The 22,071-nt window shown below is 38.5% G+C and overlaps 3 protein-coding genes across 6 annotated transcripts in view; 1 reads left to right on the forward strand and 2 right to left on the reverse strand.

Annotated features, from left to right (window-relative positions):
• Positions 1-2,222, reverse strand: part of C2H12orf50 (chromosome 2 C12orf50 homolog) — a 41,127-nt gene extending 38,905 nt beyond the window's left edge. Inside the window, exon 1 of one of the 3 annotated variants that reach the window (XM_074226547.1) lies at positions 1,960-2,222. The gene's annotated coding sequence lies outside the window, so the exon portion shown is untranslated. Of the gene's footprint in view, positions 1-1,607 lie in introns of all 3 variants that reach the window. The other 2 variants (XM_074226546.1, XM_074226545.1) reach the window with 2 other exon arrangements.
• RLIG1 (RNA 5'-phosphate and 3'-OH ligase 1) lies at positions 2,124-21,814 on the forward strand. Its single transcript, XM_074226551.1, has 7 exons — positions 2,124-2,297; positions 11,572-11,689; positions 14,180-14,275; positions 15,100-15,216; positions 16,570-16,767; positions 19,791-19,960; positions 20,425-21,814. Exons 1-7 carry the CDS (start codon positions 2,208-2,210, stop codon positions 20,611-20,613), a joined length of 978 nt encoding a protein of 325 aa, XP_074082652.1. The 5' UTR covers positions 2,124-2,207; the 3' UTR covers positions 20,614-21,814.
• CEP290 (centrosomal protein 290) overlaps positions 20,926-22,071 on the reverse strand; it is a 93,602-nt gene continuing 92,456 nt past the window's right edge. For both annotated transcript variants that reach the window (XM_074226537.1, XM_074226536.1), the window contains one exon: positions 20,926-21,527. In XM_074226537.1, the coding sequence (XP_074082638.1) occupies positions 21,309-21,527 (219 nt within the window). In that variant the 3' untranslated portion in view covers positions 20,926-21,308. The remainder of the gene's footprint in view (positions 21,528-22,071) is intronic.

Raw genomic sequence — 22,071 nt, forward strand, 5'->3', positions numbered from 1 at the left:
AGCAATTTAAATTTTTTTCCCCAGTAAAAATGTGTGAAATTGTAAAAATTAAAGTTGTGAAAACCTCATGAAACCTGAAGGTATATCATTTAAACAAAAAGTACTATCTTTTAAAAAAGATTCTTATTTTTCAAAAAAAGCAAATTTTTATTTATTTTTAAAAAAATTTTTTTTGCAAGGCAAATGGGGTTAAGTAGCTTGTCCAAGGTCACACAGGTCATTATTAACTGTCTGAGGCCAGATTTGAACTCGGGTACTCCTGACTCCAGGGTCAATGCTCTATCCACTGTACCACCTAGCCAAATTTTTATGTTGAGAATTTTAAAATTAAGTGGGCTTGTTTTACAAAATTAGTCATAGCTTAAGAAAGAAATGAATATTAAGAGTTATATGTATCAGTATTAATTATACATATCATAAGATACTTTTTGAGAATATTCTTATATCTTTCAATTTTCTTAAACTTAATAGTTTAGGACACTTACTATTTGACATTCCCTGTATAAACCACTCAATGAAATCAGGTAGATAATCAGAAAAATTTCTGATTTTACTAGTAAATTTTCTCTTTCCTGGCGAAAACAAACAAAAACAACAATGGATCTACATCTCTCAAACAGGGGGACTATGAGATAACCAAAGCAATCTTTTTACAGATTTAGATGAAGGATACTAATTTGGTGGAATGGATGTCTTCTCTCTAAAGTTAATTTTCTGGTCAATTCTATTAAGAGCTGGGCTAATCTTGCTTTTTTGTTGATGTGGTTTTTTACTTAGCATGATAAAGCCCTCAATGTATCCATTCACTCATCTAGGAGGCTCCAGACTGGATTCTATTAGACCTGAATTCAACCATGACCCTAGATAACACTGGGTGAACCTAGATAAGTCACTTCACCTTTGCCTGACTTCAGTCTCCTCATCTGTAAAATGGGATCATAACAGCATTTACTTTGCAACCTTGTGAGGATCACAAGCATGCAACCAATTCTGGCAATGTAAAAGTATTAAATTAGCACTGAACCTGGATACAAAGGAAGCACTATGTAAATGTTAGCTATTAATATTATACTCAATCTTTTCATTGTAAAAGTGTTAAATTAGCATTGTACCTGTGTACAAGAGCTCTAAATAAATGTTGGTTATTATTATATTCATTCAGTCGTAACAATTAAATTAGCACTGTACTTGGAGTCAAGGGAAGTGTTTTATAAATGTTAGTCATTATTATTACTATTATTATTGTTGCGATAATAACTAAGATAGCATTGTACCTAGGTACAAGGGAAGTGTTATATAAATATTAGGTATTATTATATTCATTCATGCAATTGTAAAAGCATTAAGTTAGCATTGTACCTGGATTCAAGGGAAGTGCTACATAAATGTTAGCTATTATTAAGATATTCATTCTGTTGTAAAACTATTAAGTTAGAACTGTACCTGAGTACAAGGGAAGTGCTTTATGCTAGCTATCATTATAGTCATTCATTCAGTTGTAAAAGTATTAAGTCAGCACTATACCCGTGTACAAGAGAAGCTCTAAATAAATGTTAGTTATTATTATATTCATTCATTCAGGTGTAACAATTAAATTAGTATTGTACCTGGAGTCAAGGGAAGTGTTCTAGAAATTAGGATGATGATGATGATGATGTTCATTCATTCTGCTGTAAAAGCATTAAGTCAGCCCTGTACCTGAGTACAAGGGAAGCTCTAAATAAATGTGAGTTGTTATTCTATTCATTCCCTCATTTTACTCACTAAAAAGTGGGAGGGAGCTAGAGAGTTCACCAGAAGGTTCTAGAAGGCGTGTTGCATGTGAAGTTATTGGCAGCACCCATTTGAGGAGGTCAGAGGTCATGATTCGGAGGAGCTTCCGGGTCGGGCCTCCTGCATCCCCAGAGGGATCGCCCCGGGGCTTCAGGGTCAGAGCACGGGGCGGACGCGGAAGTTCACCTCAGCCCTCCGCTTGACTACAACTCCCAAGGGCCGAAGCGGAAGGACCGCCCCTTCCGGACGGCTCGCCCCGCCTTCCCCGGCAGCGCGACTTGTGATTGGGCGTCGTCGGAGAGCCCGCCCCTCCCGCCCGCTTCCTGGAGCCGCGGCTGGTGGTGTGGGGCTCGGGGCGCCTCCGCGCGGGCCGGCACCCGCCGCCGTGTCCACAGGGGGCTCGCGGGGCGGCGGCGGCGGGGCTGCGGCCCGCGATGCGGCGCCTGGGCTCGGTGCAGAGGAAGGTGCCCTGCGTGTTTGTGACGGAGGTGAAGGACGAGCCGTCGGGCAAGAGGGAGCACCAGGTAGTGGCGGCCCGCGGGAGGGGGCGGGGCGGCCGGCGGGAGGGGGCGGGGCGGCCGGCTGGGGGCGCAGCTCCGGGTAACGCCCACCTTACAGTCACGTGCCCTGCAGCATCCAGGCACACGCCACATGCGTGCATGCCTTCACACGCACACACATAAGAGGTGACCCCCAGCATGTATGTCTTCACACATACCTAAGAGGTGACCCCCAGCATGCATGCCTTCACACATACCTAAGAGGTGACCCCCAGCATGCATGCCTTCACACATACCTAAGAGGTGACCCCCAGCATGCATGCCTTCACACATACATAAGAGGTGACCCCCAGCATGCATGCCTTCACACATACCTAAGAGGTGACCCCCAGCATGCATGCCTTCACACATACATAAGAGGTGACCCCCAGCATGCATGTCTTCACACATACATAAGAGGTGACCCCCAGCATGCATGTCTTCACATATACATAAGAGGTGACCCCCAGCATGCATGTCTTCACACATACATAAGAGGTGACCCCAAGCATGCATGCCTTCACACACACACAGGCAGTGACCCCAAACATGCCTGCTTTCACACACACATGGGAGGTGTCCCCAAACATGCATGCCTTCACACACACACACATAAGAGATGACCCCCAAGCATGCCTGCCTTCACACACACGGGTGATGTCCCCAAACATGCATGCCTGCCCTCACACACCCATAAAAGATGACCCCCAAGCATGCCTGCCTTCACACACACGGGTGATGTCCCCAAACATGCAGGCCTGCCTTCACACACACATAAGAGCTGACCCTAAGCATGCATGCCTTCACACGCGCACAGGCGGTGTCCCCAAACATGCACACATGCCTTCACACGCACACAGGTGGTATCCCCAAAGTCTCAGGGAAGTTGTAGACTTCCTATTACAGTTGTTTAAACCAGCTTACAACTTCACTAAACTTCAGGGACACCCTGTGTGTGAACTCAGACACACACACCTATACACAGACAATTATAAAATTGCCCAAACACAGAAAATGATGACAGTTCACAGGGAAGGAGAAAGCAGTCAGATCCAAAACACTGGAGTCGGGCCTGTGATTTCATTGGAACAGCTGACTCCTAGATGTGGAAGCTCAAGCTATCTTTCTTTGAAACTGAGGTCTGATAGAATTGCTGAGGACACTTAGCCAGAGTCACCTAGAAGCGGGGCTTGAACCTGGAGATCCGGGTTCTGAGAATCAGTTCTTTGCACTGCCACGGAGGCCCAGAGTGGGCTATGGTATTTTCCTTGCTTCAGATATTCACTCTCTTTAGCATCTCTTTTGGAGAAAATCCACAATAGCATGCTTCTTGCCAGGGAATGTTTAGTCTGTGGGTGTCTGTGTGGTGGCGGTTGGCTTGTTAGTTTTCCATGAAAGATAAGAACTTTAAATAGTTTCCAGAAATTATTCTATTCCTAGTTCTGTTCTCTCTGGACCTACCAGTTAAAAGTGTATTTTGAAAAAGATGTCTTTGATTTTAATCATCTCAAAAGTTACTTCTACCTGTCCTGCATATCAGGTGTAAGTGATAACTTAATATCACTTAAAATATAAATGGTATCACTTAGCACATTGCCCTGCATATGTCAAGTATTTAATAACCATTGAGTTGAAATCTATTGAATTTTCAAGTCCCTATCACCATCCCTAACTTCCTTTCCCTGACTCTAGGCTCACAACCCCATTGACAAATCCATTTAATTTTCTCACTGCCTTCAAAGGCAGGCAGACTATTCTACTTTTGGAGACTTGTATTTGTTGGGAAGATTCTTTTCTACCTATTCTAGTTTCTTAACCTATTCTTTGGAGCAAAATACTTTTAATTCATCTTGTACGTGATAATTCTACAAATAATTGAAGACAGTTCTGCTGTCTTAACAAAATCTTTTTCTCTAGACCAAACTTCCTCCATTTATTCATCTGATCTTTATATGTGGCATGGTTTCAAGTGTCCTCATTAGCTCAATAGCCCTGTATCTCAGTTTTGGAATGTCTTCCAATCAACCAATAAGCTTTTATTAATGACCTTTTATAGGTCATGTGCCAGCCCCTGCTGAGGAAACAAATGCAGAGGACAAAGTTTCTGATCTCAGGAAACTTATATTTTTAATTTTTTTTCAAAAGTTCAAGAATTTTTTTTTGTATTTTTCCATTTCCCTTATTCAATTTTAAAAACAAAGTTATTGTATAAATGGTTCTCCTGTCTCACTTTTCCTCAATTAATACAAGTCTTCTCAAGTTTCTCTGAAGCCTGTCCCTGTCATTTTTATGGCACAATATGTCATTACATTAATAGACTGTAATTTGATTAGCCATTCCTTAATGAGAACATCTTTATTTTCCCATTTCTTTGTTATTACAAAAAAGAACTACTATAAAAAGATTTGTGTATATGGGACTTTTTTCTCTTTCTTCGCCCTTCCTAATGGGGTATAGCTGGGTCCTAGAGAATGCACATTTTAATAACTTTGGGGACATAGTTCTGTATTGCTTATCAGAATGGCCAGACCACTTCACCCTGATTACATGATGAGAAGGGAATGGATGATAGTCCAGCAACTACAACACACAGAAGTGGTATGACTGGGACAAAATTTAAGGAATTTTCACCTCTCAAATTCTGAATAGTCTGTTAATACAGCCTGGGACACAATTTAAGGAATTTTCACCTCTCAGATTCTGAATAGTGTGTTAATATGATTTAAGATTGCATTAACTCTTTTGACTATCATATTTTTCTATTCATTTATAGCCACAAGTAATTAAAAATGTTTGACCACATTATCTTTCCTGTACTTTAACTTTTTGAATCTAAGAATGTAATTTATTTCTATTAAATTTCATTTTATGAGATCCAGCCTGTTAAGATCCTTCTGGATATGATTCTTTCATCCGTATTAGTTATCATTTCTAGCTGTATGCTATTCAGACATCTGTCAGGCTTTCTACTTGAACTGACAGCTGAGTAATTCCTTCATAAAAACTTTGAACAGATCAGGCTGCTATACTAAAGACTTTCATCAGTTTAATTATTACTTTGGGGGCTTTGTTATGCATCTCTGGTTAGTAATTTTGCTACCTCAAGTTTTTCATCTTGTTCCCAAGAGCTTCATGGGAGACTTTGTTAAATGCCTTTCTGAAATTCAGGTGTATTCTATTGTTGGCAACCCTGTCAAAAAGAGAAATGAGTTTGTTTTTGATGAATTTGTTGAGAAAGCCATGGAGCCTGGCTCTTTGTGATTATATTGAAATTTTCCATATGCTCACATATCTCTAACAATGAGTTGGAGCACGCTGTCAGAATTTTTCCTTGATGTCAGTTTCATTTAGAAAAGTGTGCAACATTCAGATATCCTCATTTCCCATGAAAACCCATTATGGAAATTCTGTTCAACATAGGCATCAAGACCTTTTTGAAGCTATTTCAGTCAGTACTATCTCTCCTGCTAAGGAGATTCATACATTTGATTCTTCATGAAGTAGGATTTCATTTTATTAAGTCTAGATACTTCATAATAATTATAATGTTTTGTTAATAGTATACTGAATGCTTTTCACTGAGTAAGGTAAGATACAATCTTGATCTGAAGATTTTTTAGGATAGTTTTTAAAGAAAAACTTTATTTCATTCCCTCATCTGAAAACTGGAGATAATATTAATCTAAACGGATTCTTTTGCCACTCAACTGACCTAATAAACTGCTTTACAAACTGTAAAGCACTCAATAACTGTTAATGTTGTAGATAAACTAGTAGAAACTAAAGCATCTATATAACTTTATTTTCTGTTTCTCATGAAGATTAAAAAAGTAAACCAATAGGTAAAAATATTTACTAATGAATTTTAAGAGATGTCCCCTAGTTGAAATGAGGACTAAGAGCAAAACCTTAGGAAACAAAAACATCTGGAAAAATGAAAGGTAAACATTCCTGGGGAGTCTTCATGTCGGGGAAAAGGAGGAATAGACTATCACTGTGCCCAATTAGCATCAAAATGAAATGTTGCAGGCAATTTTTGATCTCTACCTCATCATGTGGTAAGTTTTTTGTTCAGTTTAGCATTGTAGCCTTCCCCTCACTGCATGATAAAATGATTTTCCTGAAGCATAAGTCAGACTGTGAATCCCCTTCTCAACTGCAGTAGATGCTGATTCTCTTCTCTATTCAGCATTTAAAGCCTTTGATCCCTGGGGTCCTCCTGTCCTCTGTAGCCTTGTTCCTCTTGACTTCCTGGGGCCTGCTCAGCAGTGCTGATTCACTGGCTCCTGACTGTTCCACTAATACATTACTTGGGTTTGGGTGCCTCTGTCTTTTGGCTGACTTCCCCTCAAAGCCCTCAAGACTCAGCTCACATCCCACATAAAGATCTTCTTCAGGCCTCATCCCCTCTGTGTCCCTACTTATTTAGAGGAGAGCTTTCTCATTAGAAGATGAAATCCTCCAAAGCAGGGACATTTTGCCTTTCTTTGTACCCTAGCACTTGGCACAGTACCTGTCCATGGTATGCTGTTTGACTAAATGATTGAATTTGGGGAGGTTACAGTGAAAACTGAAATACCAAGGAACAAAAGAGTGATTAAAATAAAGGGTAGCCTAGGACTGGAGAAACACTTATTGGATGGAGACAGTTTTCTTGGCTGAAAATAAAAAGAACTGACCATCCCCCAAATCCCTGAAAATCACATCATAGTTATTTTTGTGTTGACTTTGTGCTCTAATATCAGAAGTCTTTAATTTTGAAAAAAGTCTTTTATTTCTAGAAGTTCTATCAGTGATTGATAGGTGATAATGCATATTGATAGGGAAAATCTTGTGAATTTCTGAACTTAAACATTTCTTTATGTAAAATTCAATCCACAAATAGACTAGTCATTGCAGTGAGACTAGCTTACCTTTCCAGGGTTACTCTACATTTTACTCTCAAACACATTCTGCTGCCCTTCTTCCTACTGTTCATCTCACATGGTACATCTACGCTAGTGAACCCTACACAGGCTGTCCGTGGCTAGAGTGCATGCCCTCCTCTGCCTCTTGGGATCTCTAGCTTAGTTCTCCTGCTACCTGAGAGTCTCTTTTCCTGATGTCTCCCTGCTAGTGCCTCCCCCAGAAATGACCTTATAGTTTATAGTATATATTATATGTTATGCATTTCTACTTGTTGTCTTCCCTGACATCATCTCTTACTTTTTTCTTCCTTCCCACAGTCTGACAAACAGGTGACCCTTCTTGTCAACATATCCCCTCCTATCCTGTTCTGCAGATTGCATCTTTAGTCATCCCTCCTCTCTTCAATCTTTAACCCCTTCCTTGCTACTGGTCCTTTTCAGCTACTACCTAAAACTATACTCAACTCTTTTATCCTAAAAGCAACAAACAAAACAAAATAAAAATCCTTCACTAGACCCTACCATGCCCTGAAAGCCCTCATCCTGTCTCTGGCTTTCAGCCAAACTCTTTGTAAAGCCATCTACTCTTGCAGTCTCTGTTTTCTCTCCTCTTATTCCTCAGTCCTTTGCAGTTTGGCTTTGGACCACGTCACTCAAATGAAACAGTTACCAGTAATCTTATAATTGCCAAATCTGATGTTACATTTTCCCTCATCATCCTTCTTTACCTGCCTGATTCATTTGACACCTGAACTCCCTCATCTGTCTGGACTTTCATCACTACCCCTCTCTCCTGATGCTTCTCTCTCTGACAATGCTTCGGCTCCTTCTTGTTGTATTTTCTTACTCAGATCACATTCTCTACCTGTGGGGGTTCTGTCCTAAGCTTTCTCTTACCTTGTCTTGGTGTGACCTTGTTTAACTCTCATCTCTCTGCAGAGGGTTCACATCTCTAAATCCAGACCTGGGCTCTTCCCTGTGCCTCCTTTTTTGCATCATCACCTGCCTGTTGAACATTTCAGACTTAAATTCACTATGTCCAGAATTGAACTCTTTATTGCTCCTCCCTACCCTATTTTTGTTGAAACTACCACCATTTTCCTAGTTACTCAGGTTCATAGTCTTGAAATTTTCCATGAATTCTCATTCTTTCTCACTCTCCATATGCACTTAATTTCCAGATCTTGCCATTTCCTACTTCATTACTCCACTACCACTTTAATGGTGGTGCAGTGGATAGAGCACTGGCCTTATAGTCAGGGGGACAGGAGTTTGAATTTAGCCTCAGATAATTGAGACTTAGCAGCTGTGTGACCTTGGGCAATGCTGGGATACTTTGCATCCAGGGCCATCTCCAGTCATCCTAATCCATCTGTGCTCACTGGACCTGGATGGCTCTGGAGGAAAAAGTGAGACTGGTGACTTAGCTCAGTGCTTGTCAGGGCATCCCCTCCTTTAGATCATGGTCTTCTTCAGGAATAAAAGACAAACATCATTATCGCAGCCTTAATTCAAATCTCCTTTTCCTCTTACTAGATTACAACAGCTTTCTAATTGTCTCTTAAGTAAGTCTCATATCCTTCCAGTCCAACCTCCACACTGCCATCAGTTACCTTTCTTCAGTGTAGATCTGACTATGTGCCTCCCCCTTGCCTCTGGGATCAAAGGTAGACCTCTTGGTTCAGTTTGTAAATCCCCTGGCTCTGACCTGTCTTTCCAACCCCTTTGAACATTACTGGCTCACTTGTGCTCTCCTTGAAGCTAGCCTGGTTTTGTCATAGCTCCGGAGAAGCACCTCTCCACCCTCATCTCCTCACCTTTGTGTTAGCCATGCCCCTGGCTCTGGCATTCCTCCTCATCAAGGCCCTCTTTCTTTATGATGATGCTCACACCTTTTGCATGAAGCTGCCTTGATGCCTCCAGCTGCTGGTGTTCTTCTTACAGATTACCTTGGATTTAGCTACTTTGTCTAGAACTGTGTTGTTCATTTTATGAATGTGTTGATTTATAGTTATTCTGTGTGTGTACCTGACTACGTACCTGTCTTTCCCAGGAGAATTCAAGCTCTCTACTTTATTTATACTTTTACCCCAGCAGTTATCATAGTGCCTAGCACACATTCATGATGCTGACAGTGGTGGTGAGAATAGTCAGAATAATAATGTAGTTTATAGTTTGAAGCGCCAGATAAACATAAATAGTTTGCAAAGTCTTTTATATAATTATCATTTGATCCTCACAAACACTATCTGTTAAGGAAGCTGTTATTTTTATTTCCATTTGATTAAGAAATTTAGAAAATTTAAGTGATTTTTTCCTAAGTTCAAATAATTTGTTAAGTGTCTGAAGAGGAATTTGAAGTCATATTTTCCTGCTGCCTAGTTCCATAGATGGAGATCAGTCCAAGTCTTTGTAAGTTTGAGACATGGGCAAAGTAAAGTATAGATGAAGTGGACTCTGGATTGAAGCTACTGGCCTGGGTAAGGTTGGTGCTCGAGGCTCACATGTCAGAATAGTTCTCATTGTGTGTGTTGAAGGAGGCTGAGCCAGGTGCTGAGGTGATGGCAGTGGGGGGAGGGGGTTCCTGTGGTAAGACTACATCTTGAGTAGAGAGTTCTGAGCACAGACTTTAGGAACACTGGTGAGGAGCTGGAAACATTCAGAGTGCAGGGAGGCTTAGGGAGAAGGGGACTCAAAACCGTGTCAGTGGAAGGAAGTGGGAACAATGAGCCTGGAGAAGAAAATAATTACTGGGAACAGCTCTGAAGTATGCTTTTATATCTAGCTTTTAGAAGCTCTCTTTTCTTTCAGAGTTCAGCTCCAATGCTACCTCCCCAGATCCTAGTGCATTCCTCCCCAATCAAAAAAAAAATGACCTCACGTTGATTTGTTATATAGTTTATATATATTTATAGAGTATGTTGATGATGATGTCGTCAGGTAGCGGGATGGTGCAGTGGATGGAGCACTGGCCTTGGAGTCAGGAGGATGGGAGTTGGAATCCAACTTGAGACACTTGATTCTTACTGGTTATGTGACCTTGGGCAAATCACTTTACCCTGATTGCTTTGTATCCCGATCCATATCTGGCCACTGGATCCAGATGACTCTGGAGGAGAAAGTGAGGCTGGTGACTTAGCACAGCACCCCCCCACTCAAATCCAGTTCTTGTCCTTGTCATGTCGTTACCTCTCTGATGTCATGATCTTCTTAGAAAATGAAGGTCAAACATCATCATCATCATCATCATTGTCCTCATCAGCATGTAATATAACATGTACGTGTTGTGTTTCCCCCAACCCAAGAATGTATGTTTGAGGGTAGAAACTAATAACGTGTTCTCCAGCACCTACTATGGTGCCTCATCTATTGTAGGTGCCCAATCAATACTTTGTAATTTGAGGGCCTAGCTTCAAACCTTGGCTCTCCCACTTCACATAAACGACTGTGCTGGACCTCAGCATCCTCCTTTATCTGCAAAAGGAAGGAGTTAGGCATGATGATCTCTGAGGTCACTTGTAGCTCTGTGAGCTCATGATTATGCTAAAATGTTCACAAATAGATGTGAAAACTATCAGAATAGCTTTTAAATGAAGAGTGTTAGAAGGACTCTCTGGAAGACTAATGATCATGTTAGGAAAGATGAAGGGGAGTAATTTTTTGACTAAGACACTTTTCAAGCAGTAATTAACAATATATGAAGCATGTTATAACATACTTCAAAGATAAAGATGCTGAGGACAAAAGCCTATTACTTTTAAGAAATGTGTTTATAGTGAAATAAAGGTTCCTGAATTCAAATCTAGGGCACTTAAGAGCTGTGTGAAGCTGGATAAGTCACTTAAACCTTTTTTGCCTCAGTATCCTCATCTGTAAAGTAAGCTGGAGAAGGAAATGGCAAACTACTCCACTATCTTTGCCAAGAAAATCTCAAATTGGATCATGAAGCATAAGACATTACTGGAAAATAACTCACCAACAGTAAAAATGAAAGTTGCATCTGAATAGAAGTATAGTTCCCAAAGACATTCTAACATTTATCCATATTGAAATTCCTGTGTGAAAATGATATGATAATTACATAATTATTAATATAGATAAAGTACTATGGAATATACTGAGACTTGACCCAAATTAGCTTTCACATGTTCTGGTGATTTCTCTCACTTAAAAAACCAAGAGGAGTAGAAAAAAGAAGAGTATATCTTTTCCTGTGCCTTTTGGATTTGGAAGAAGTCCCTGGAAAAAAGAAAATAAAACAGGACAGAACAGAAACATATGATTACATAGGAATATCTTTTATTTATACCTGTATATCTAAAATTATGTTTTTCTTCTTTTTCTTCTTAAAGCCATTTAAAGTTTTGGCTACAGAAACTATAAATTACAGAGCATTAGATGCAGATATATACAATGCAATTCCCACCGAAAAAGTAGATGGAACATGTTGTTATGTCACTACCTACAAAGGTAAGGTATTAGAATTTATTTTCTTTCTCAGCATCAGTGTTGAGTCCTATTTGTTCCTAATATTGTAGAGATTATAACATTAAACTGAAATGTGAACAGGTTTGCCAGTTATCAATTTATTACTTAAGGATCTATCCTAATACATCATTACTTCCCCTCTCCTATTTTCCCCCCTCCGAATTTCTTTGGAGTCTCCTTTGAGTATTTCCTCCCCTTTCCCTCAAATGTCCATCATGCCAAGTTTGATTCATCTTCCTCACTTTATCTCAGGGTAATCCAGTGGAGAGAATAGCAGCTCTGAAGTCAGAGGACTTGGTTCCAGTCCCACCTCTGACATGCCAGGATAACTTGGAACAGGCCACCCAACATCCCTGCGCCTCAGTTTCCTCAAATATAAAATAAGGGGTTTGGACTAAGCTTCCTTTTAGGCCCTTCTGGCTCTCGCTTCATCATCATTAGGTTCTCCTTCTCATCTGCTGCCTTTTTACTGCTGCTCCACTTTTCTACTTGTTCTTCCCACTCTTAGCCTTTTCCCTTCCCAGTGTATCCTTTATCTTGCTTCTGAGATTAAACCCTCGACTCAGAAACCTTGGACATCTCCTCTTTGTGGTGTAATGAAAAGTAATCACAATGATAATGTCTGGCATTTATACAGGGCTTTAAACTTTGCAAAGTGACTTTGCATAATTATCTTATTTGATGCCTACTACAATCTATGAGGCAAAACTAAGGCTTTATTACGCCCATTTTATTGATGAGGAAATTGAGACCCAGAGAGTCTGGTGCCCCTGGGCTTATAAAATGAGGTTCTGAGGCCTCTCCTGACCTCTAAATCTGAGCCCTTAGAACTCTGGACTAGAGGGAAAGGATTTGGCTCAAACTCCAGTTCTATTAAACTTAGTAAATTTATGTTCCTGGGGCAAATTTCTTCCTATCTCTGAGCCTCAGTCTTATCATTTCTCAAAATGAGGGGCTTGGACTGGGTGAGCGTTATAATTAGATGATCTTCCTGAACAAACCATTAACTCCTTATCCCAGCATTCAAGACTTTTCTGAGTCTGACTCCAACCAATTTTCCAACCTTATTGCACACTCTATCCTGTGTACTATATATGTTGTAGCCAAAGTGGTCTCCTTCTTGTCCTCTATTCTGTCCTTTCCTCCGTCTGGTCCTTTGTCCATGCTGTTCTCTTTGCTCTCTTGTACAGTCCTGATTGCTAGTCACTGCCTTGGGACATTTTTTTTTCCCCAATGCCCCCTCTTTCTTGAAGCCTTCTCATCTCTCCCATAAATCATTCTGTAAAGTGTTTACCAAACACTCTGGAGACTTTTCTCTACAGCTTTTAACCTCAGACTATCCAGCTCTTTTTCTTCTCTCTCTACTCATGCTCCTCCTAATGCCTTTCCCTTTGTACAATGGGCATTTGTATTCCACTTATGGTATGTGTATCCTTTGTTGGCAATGTGCTATTGCCCCTCACCACACATAATTTAATGCAAAATGATAAAAATGATTGTTGTTTTATTTTTCTCATTTGATCATGAAGTCTTTTTCTTGGACTACTGAGATTGTCTTTATGGTTATATTCATATTGACATTGATTTAAATATGTAAGTTTGAATGTAAGGGAGGAGTATAAAAATATCAGAGAGTATATGATTGGAAAAGAGCTCCGGCACATACTTTTAAAAGGGAATTGTAGCAAATCTGTTGGAAGTTCATATTTATTTTGTTTCTCTATTTCTGAAAAAAATAAGAAAGGCTTCCTTTTTTAAAATATAATAATTAACTTTACTAATCCAATCAGGCTCTTTGCTTTCTATCATATTTCCATTTGTGGCATAGTGCAACAGAACACAGCTTTTTGGGGACTGAATTCTTGATACTTTTTTCCATCCATTGTCTGATCTTCCCATACTTAAAGGTAGAATATATGTGAAACTGCATGATACATTAAAAAAGAGGAGGAATAGTTTGGGAGTCAGAAGAAAGATTTGGATTTAGAACCTGCCTCTACTATTCACCCACCCTTGTGACCTTAAATAATGTCACAAGATTTTTCCTGTCCTGTCCTTCGGAGCACTGGAGTTAGAATGAGAGGACTTGACTTTAAACCATAACTCATTTACCTTTACTTATTATTGATTAATATCACCTTCATCATCATCATCATCATCATTTTAGTTTAATTTTCTCATCCTTAAAATGAGATCTCTGAAGACCTATTAGTTCTAAGTCTATGATCCCATGATCTTGACTTCATTCATATTCCTTCTCAATCAAAGATATCCATTTCTGTATATAAATATTTGATCCTACAGGGGTTTGTGGGTCTGTCAGACTGCATTTCCTTAAATTGTTTTCAACATTTAAGTGAAAGATTTCAGCTGCACTTAAATTATCTCTTCCAAATGACCCCATTGTTAAGAAATTTTCTGTAATTTTTTTCCCTAATATAAATTTTTTCTGAATGACTCTGAAACGTTTAGGTCAGCCATACCTTTGGGCTCGATTAGATAGAAAACCAAACAAGCAAGCAGAGAAGAGGTTTAAAAGATTCCTGTATTCAAAGGAAGACTCAAAAGGTTAGTGTTTGTTGGTTTTTGATGATTTAAAACAGTTTACATCTGCAAATGATTCTCTTTTGTTGTGTCATTTTGGGAAAAAAATGCTTCTTAATGTATGTTAAATAAGAAATTTGGAAGAAGTAGAATTTTTAAATATTTCTTTTTTTTAAGCCATTTGATCCTACCTGTAATACGGTGGAGAAGTTGTTTAGTTTCTTATTCCCCTAGGCAGCTCTCTAAGTCTTTTTTAGTTTCAGAAAATTAAAAGATCTGCATTGGTAGAATAAATGTCTACACTGTAAACAATGCCATATCTATGCCATAACCTAGTGAATTCAGAAGTCCTGTCCCTTGCCTGTGTGATGTTTTATGCATGAAAAAAAATTTTTTTTACACTTAAAAAGTGAATGTTTTAATTCCTGTTTATATATTTCTATGATTAGATAGCGTATTTTGTAATAGAAGATATAGTTAAGTTATACAAAAGTATTGAATTTTGCTGTTTTATATAAATCCAGAATTTTCACACAAGAAAAGATTGAAAATACAGATATTCATCCCAGTACTTGTATTTTGTGTTGTTTTTTGGTAAAGGATTCAGAGAAGATCATTTTACTGTCTATATACCCAGTCTATACTCAGTATGACTGAGGACTCAATTTAGAACTGTCAATTACTGCTCCTGAACTATGGTATAGTCTCGTTTATCAGCTCCTAAGTTGGTACTGGAAAGCTAAAAAAGCATAAGCATTGGGTTGATACCAGATCATTGTTATTAATATTAGTGTTAATTATAATTTGTATTTGCAATAGTGCTTTATATTTCATTTCTTTCCTTAAAGAGTTTATTTGGAATGTTGAAGAAGATTTCAAATCTGTTCCAGAGTTTTGGATTCCAGCAAAGGATATAGAACAGTTAAATGGAAATCCAGTGCCTGATGAGAATGGACATATCCCAGGTATAATATGATGACTCTTTTCTAATATCTTCTCTGTTTGCTATTGAAAAGATTTTTTTTTAATTTCAATAAGAAATAATAGCAAAAGATTCCTTATGCCAAATATGTCAAAAATGACTTTTAAGTAGTTCTTGATTTGTTTTATTAAATTTAAAAAGGATTTGGTTTATTAGAACAAAAATGTAGCCTGACTCATAATCAACCATGATACATTTGATTGTCTTTTAATTATGTGATCTATAAAACATGATATATGCTCCCCTAAGATGTTTACACTATCCAAGTGGATTGTCCCTTCATTTTGGGGGTATGATAATGAGCTAATTGAATTTATCCTCAAAACCTTAAAAGAGCTCTAAGTGCTCAAAACTCAGACAACAATTTGTTCAGGTAAAACAAATGATTCAGACTATGGCATGCAGTTCTGTGGCCAACTCATCGAGTTGGGCTGTCAGTCCATGTCTCTGGTAGAGCAACCATGGCTGGAAAGAGTGGATTGGATTATGAGTGGGAACCTGCAGTGTTTCCTATAAGCCCAGCCTTCTCACTGAAACAAAACCCCCTTGTTAGGACTGATGATGATACTACATGTGCTGTGGATCAGGGAATGCCACTAACCCTCAGGGTTCAAATCGTGAGATCCAATGGGGAGGGAAAGGCTTGGGTATTAATAAACTTCAGTATATCACAGTGATTTGAATGCAAGAAGTTGTCTCAAAGATGTCTTCAAGAAGATACATGAGGCCGGTTTTGGAGGGATCAGCCCCCATTTTGCACTGATACCCCCACAAAAATGTTAAAAGACCTAAAAGAACCCCTGACCCCAGCACAGTGGGCAGCCTCTGTGTAGATCTATATTTGAGTTGAAATAGAGTAGGAATTCAGGATTTTTATAAAAAAGCCCATTTCCAGAAGGAGATGAAATCAAGAGGGGCCCGTTAGGATTGTTTTGGTATTTTGGTGGGTCCATGATTTCTTGGGTGAAGATACCTCTTAAACTGAATAGAAATTACAACCTCTGCATTGTTCTTATTCATGTTGACACTTTGTGGAAGCCTTACGTGGTTCACTTCCTCCAGTAATGGTTGTTAAGCAAAGATCATGGATGGAGAGAAACACTAGTACTCAGACGATTTCTTCATGTCGTCCCCAGAGCTAAACTTCCCTGATTGTCTAAATCCTAAGTGTCCTGTCCTCTCTGGCTCAAGTGCACCGGACCAGAGAAGCTCCCATTTCCCTTTCTCTTTTGTGAATCAGGTTGAGGTTTGAGCTGCAGGAATTCCTAAACCAGACACAATGAACTTGATGAATTGATGACATTATTGAAACGTTTTTCTCTCACATTGCTTATAGGTTGGGTGCCGGTGGAAAAAAATAACAAACAATATTGTTGGCATTCCTCAGTGGTCAGTTATGAGTTTGCCCTTGCTTTAGTGTTGAAGCACCACCCTGAGGACCCTGGACTTCTGGAAATCAGTGCAGTGCCGTTGTCTGATCTCATGGAACAAACACTGGAGCTTATAGGAACAAACATTAATGGAAATCCTTACGGTTCGTAAATACTTGTGAAACAACTCACTTTGTCATGTCAGCAACTTGTGGGCATGTGGAGATGCTTGTCCTGTACAGGGTGGGGTGGTGGATGCTGACACCCTATTGGGCATGGGTGCCTAGGACTAAAACTGGGACTAAAACTGACCACTCCTTGAGGTGCAGAGTCCATCCTGATACACCACAGTGCCTCCTGAATTTTATGTTTAACTGACATCTTTTAGTTTTATATTACCTTAATTTCCACACATATTCCTTCTTATCCCTTGCCCCCACCACCTCTTAGAAATAACCTGTTTAGCAGAATTATCACAGAGAAATGAGCATAAATTCATCAAAAATGACCAAAACCTCCACCGAGTCAGTCTGTGTAGGATTCCACCCTCACAGTCCCCTCCCTCTGCATATAAAAGATGGCAGCACCTTTATCAAGTTTGGGAAGTCATACTCAATCAGCATTCATTATGCACAATGCAGCAAGGACAGCATACAGAGAAGCTAAAACACCCCAACCTTGTAGGGGAGATCTCTAGAAGAGATCTGCCTCCCAGATTGGTCGTCTCAGTGGTGAGTCCCTGACAATGAGAGGGGCTGGGGAAGGCAGAGGGTCAGAGTTGAGCGGAGTCTTGAAGCAGAGTTGAGGAGGGGGCTGGAGGAAGAAGAAGAAAAGTCGAACACAACACATGGAGGGAAAGAAAGTGCGAGAAGAGTGGAAAGGCAAGGAGCCAGAGAACTAGGAAAGCAGCTTTATGTTTTAAGGAGCCATAGGGTGTGTGAAACACACGAACCTGCACACATATACATGTATGTATACCCACAAAAATATCTGTATATACATACATATGCTATTTAATAAAGATGTATGCCACATGGCATGACAAATTCATAAAGGAAAAGTTAAATGTTATAGAAGATTTATATTCCTCTTTCAGAAATGGATAATTATAACGAAGTAAAGGGAATATGGAATTGAACAATCTTTTGGAGACAGACATTTGTGTTGAAAGGTTTATGGCAGCTTCTGAGTAGGAACATTAAGAATGTACAAATATTGACCACGTTCCAGAGTGCACAGAGAAGTTATAAACCACACTGTTCATCACTATTATGCTTTAGCAGAGTAGGAACCAAACAACTTGAGGAGGAGGATGGCCTGATCCAAAGGGCTTTCTCAGCCGTAGTGACCTCAGAAGTTTCCTGAGTGGCAGACAACCAGGGTATCACAGTTATTGAGAAAATGGTGTTATTCTTTTGCTTAGCTATGTCTTTGGTGCCTGAAGCTTTGACTTTCCTTAAGAGCTTTGTTCCTTCCTCAGCTGACAGTTATTAAATATATTGGCAGTAAGGTGGTACAGGGGATAAAACACTGACTTTGGAGCCAGAAGGGTAGGAGTTCAAATCCAGCTTCAGACTAGCTGTGTGATCTTGGACAAGTCACTTCACCTTGATTGCCCCCATCCAGGGCCATCTCCAGTTGTTCTGATTCCTATCTAATCACTGGAGGAGAAGGTGAGGGTGGGGACTTAGCACAGCCACCCCTTTTACTTGTCATGGCATCACCTCCCTAATGTCAGTCTTCTTAAAGAATGATGGACAAACACCATCACCATCCAGAGCCTTCCCACTAAAAGTGTATTTTTCTATTTTATTTTTACATTTTTTGTCTAAATCTCTTCATACAGAATATAAACACCTAACACAGTAGCTGTCACCTTGCAGGTACTTGGTGAAATGTCTGTTTGTTGATGTACAGATATATTCCTGGAGTTAATTCATACAACAATGTACTCGTGCTTTTTCCAGTGGCAATTTCCATTAACATTTCTTTCCATCTGAGCTTATTTCCTATCTCTAGGTACAAAAAGTGAACAAGACAAATACTTGTTAATTAACTATTGTATTGCAGACTACTAAACCTAATTTTTTGTTGTTTGTAGTCTGCCTCATCATGACCCCATTTGGGGTTTTCTTGGCAGAGATTCTGGAGTCTTTTGCCATTTCCTTCTCAGGAGGAGCCTGATGCAAACAGGGTTAAGTGACTTGGCCAAGATCATATAGCTAGTTAAATGTCTAAGGCTAGAATTCAACTCAGGAAGTTGAGTTTTCCTGACTTCAGGCATGGACCTCTATCCACACCTCTACCCAGCTGCCCAGTGAAGATTATTGGGAAAGAAATAGGAAAAATCCCTCATCCTAGAAAGATTTTTCAGTCTAGTTGTGGAGGAAAAAATCCCACAGGTTAAATAACTAAAACTGAAATCTGAATAGATCCCACTACTCTTTTTGGTAGAACTTGGAACATGTTCATCAAAGGTAAGGTGGAGGGGGGATCTTTGACGTAATTTACAATGATCTAAGAGACAGTTGGGGTAGAGGAGAAAAGAGGGAAAGGAGAGGGAAGAGGGAAGTGAGAAGCAAATTGATTGCTGTAGATGGGGCTGTTGGGGAATAATGACTTTCATATATTCTGGATTTGAGATTTTAACAGCTTTTTTAGCTGACTAAAGGGTCATAGTTAATTAAGAATGGGTTCCTACTCTTAAATTTATAATGTAGTACAGGATGAATTTGAAGATGGTGAGAATCAATAGAATCTTTAAACTGGAAGAGATTTGAAGTCTAAACATGAAAGCCCTCTTGGACATTGTATAGCTGCTTGAGCTTCGACTAATGGGAGAATTCATTATTTCAGGATGTGTAACGCACTCAATTTTTTGGAGTTATGATTGTAGTTGATCTATAATGTACCCCCCCCCCCCGCCACTTCTCATTAGTCTTTATTTTGCCCTTTGGGACAAGCCAGATACAAACCTTTCCACCTAATAACCTTTCATATATTTAAAGACAGAACTGGAGAGATATTAATTTCTATCTGAGCTCTTTGAGAACTCACTTCTAACATAAGTTAACTCCTTCCTTCCTAAATGTCTTAAAAATAGTTTGTTGTGGGTATAGGGAATGGCTGGTCTTGTCTATAAATAAATGCAGATAACTAATAGCTTGGTTGGATTTTTGTCTTTCAGGATTAGGAAGCAAAAAGCATCCAATACATCTTCTTGTACCACATGGAGCATTTCAAATAAAAAACCAACCCACAGTGAAGCATAATGACCTTTTGTCTTGGTTTGAGGGTTGCAGAGAAGGAAAAATTGAAGGAATAGTTTGGCACTGCAATGATGGCTGTTTGATAAAGGTAATTTTGGAAAAAAATAACTTGATGTACAGACTTCTTCCCAGTAGGAAATGGAAGTAACCCAAACTGTTTTTGCTTTTTACTTAAAGAATGAAAAAGCATACTACTTCCAGCTTGAAAAGAAATGAATTTACCCCACTACTATATTATGAACTTTACCAAAGTGGTTAATTCAGTAATTATTCAGCAATGATAATTGAAGAAAGTCTGATCTTGAACCAGGTCCAAATTTTAAATTATATTTACTTCTTTAATAGTGGGAATGAATAAGATCTTCTGCCTGACTCCTGAACTTGTATTTTATGTTCAGAGATATTTTCTAATCAACATATGGCGTGGAAGGCCATGACAAATCTTTTGTCTCTGATGAAATTTATTTCTCCTGTAGAATCAATCTGAATTACTTTACTCTTAGCATTTTCCCATAAATACTAAATTCATAAAAATTCTTTTTTTTTTAATAGGTTCATCGTCATCATCTTGGTTTACGGTGGCCCATTTCAGATACTTACATGAATTGCCGACCAGTTGTTATCAATATGAACCGGACCAAATTTGACTGTGCTTTTGACTCCCAATGTTTGTTTAGTCATTTTTCAAAGCTAGATAATCAAAAATTTGGCAAACTCAAAGATATAAAACTGGATGTATGACTTTGAAGTGAAAATGCAATTGAAAATCAGATATATTATTTTTATTACTTTTGATAATTGGGTCTTTCTCCTGTCTGAAAAGTGAAATATCTCAAGAAAATGTTTGACACAACGGAATTATTTGCCCTAGTGTTCAAGTGAAATATGACCAGTTCTTAACTTCTAGACTTGAAGTATAAATCCTAAGGCTTTTGACACAGAAGAAATTATCTATTAAAAAAACTAACTGGTACAAATGTATATTAAGGGATTATAAGGACAACAGTTTATATTTTTCCTTTTTTTTTAAAAAAAAGACTACATTAGACCAACAATTTTATATCATTTATTTGCATAGTTAGGCCATAAATATTGTTGGATATCTTTTTGGGAAATCAAGTAGAAAAGTTAACTTATGTAAGCAGCACTACAATTGTTTGTTGAACTTCCTTAATAGGGCTCAGTTCAACATTTAATGCATAATCATTTTAATTAAGAACATTATGATGGCTTTGGAAACTCATAAAAAAAGGAACTGACAACTTCTACCTAAGAAGTTAAATATTACTTGACATAAATACACTATTTAATCCACTGCTTGGAATTATTTAAGAAAATAAGTAAACTCTTTAGTTCAAAAGGTGTCATTTGATTACTATTTACAATTTCTATGAAACAGAAAATAGTTGCCTAAAGTTGGAGTTGGAAATAAACCCTTAGCAGATTGGTACGTTATCAGTGCTATCCATTTCAGCTTCCAACTGTCCAGAACTCTCTGGTTCAAGATGGAACTGTTCACGAAGTTGTTTCAACTTCTCTTCTAAAATGATATTTTTTTTAACTTCTTCCTTGTAATTGTACTTCAGATCTTCAATTTCTTCAAAAAATGAGGGATCCAAGTTCTCTAGTTCTTTTTTAAGCTTTTTGTTTTCTGCCTGATAGAACACATTCCATTAAAATGTGGTGGAATAAAATATATGAAAAATAGAACAAAGTAGCATGATTATAATTTTCTAACTGAACACAAAAGTAGACAGTTGTGAAGGTATATGTTTTTCCCATAAACTTTACTCAGAAGCAAGATTCTAATAGATTTCATGGATAAAGATGAATATTACCTGTAAGTCTCTATTGGATAAATGTTTCAAATATACACACACACACATATATAATATATTTATATATATAATTTCACATGTTATAAAACAATTTAAAATGAAAAAATGTGGGGATGCCCATTACTGCATTCAAATGATTTAAGCTAAAAGAATAATTGCAGATTTAAATCACTTGAATGCAATAATGGGTATCCCCACATTTTTTCATTTTAAATTGTCTTATAATTTGGCCATTAGCTTATCCATATTTTTAGTCACTCTTTGTATGCTCTTTTCATCTAGTTTAGGACAAACACCTCATACATGCAAAACTTATACTTGTGTAGAACAAAGGAATGTTAAAATGTCAACTTCATCTCAA

This window comes from Macrotis lagotis, chromosome 2 (assembly GCF_037893015.1).
Source record: "Macrotis lagotis isolate mMagLag1 chromosome 2, bilby.v1.9.chrom.fasta, whole genome shotgun sequence".
Lineage (NCBI taxonomy): Eukaryota > Metazoa > Chordata > Mammalia > Peramelemorphia > Peramelidae > Macrotis > Macrotis lagotis.

Bases quoted from the DNA above. Each gene is read 5' to 3' on its own strand.
- RLIG1 (XM_074226551.1), top strand. From the start codon at position 2,208: ATGCGGCGCCTGGGCTCGGTGCAGAGGAAGGTGCCCTGCGTGTTTGTG. The intron at 2,298-11,571 runs GTAGTGGCGGCC...TTCTTCTTAAAG, and splicing joins CGGGCAAGAGGGAGCACCAG to CCATTTAAAGTTTTGGCTAC. The intron at 16,768-19,790 runs GTTCGTAAATAC...TTTGTCTTTCAG, and splicing joins CATTAATGGAAATCCTTACG to GATTAGGAAGCAAAAAGCAT.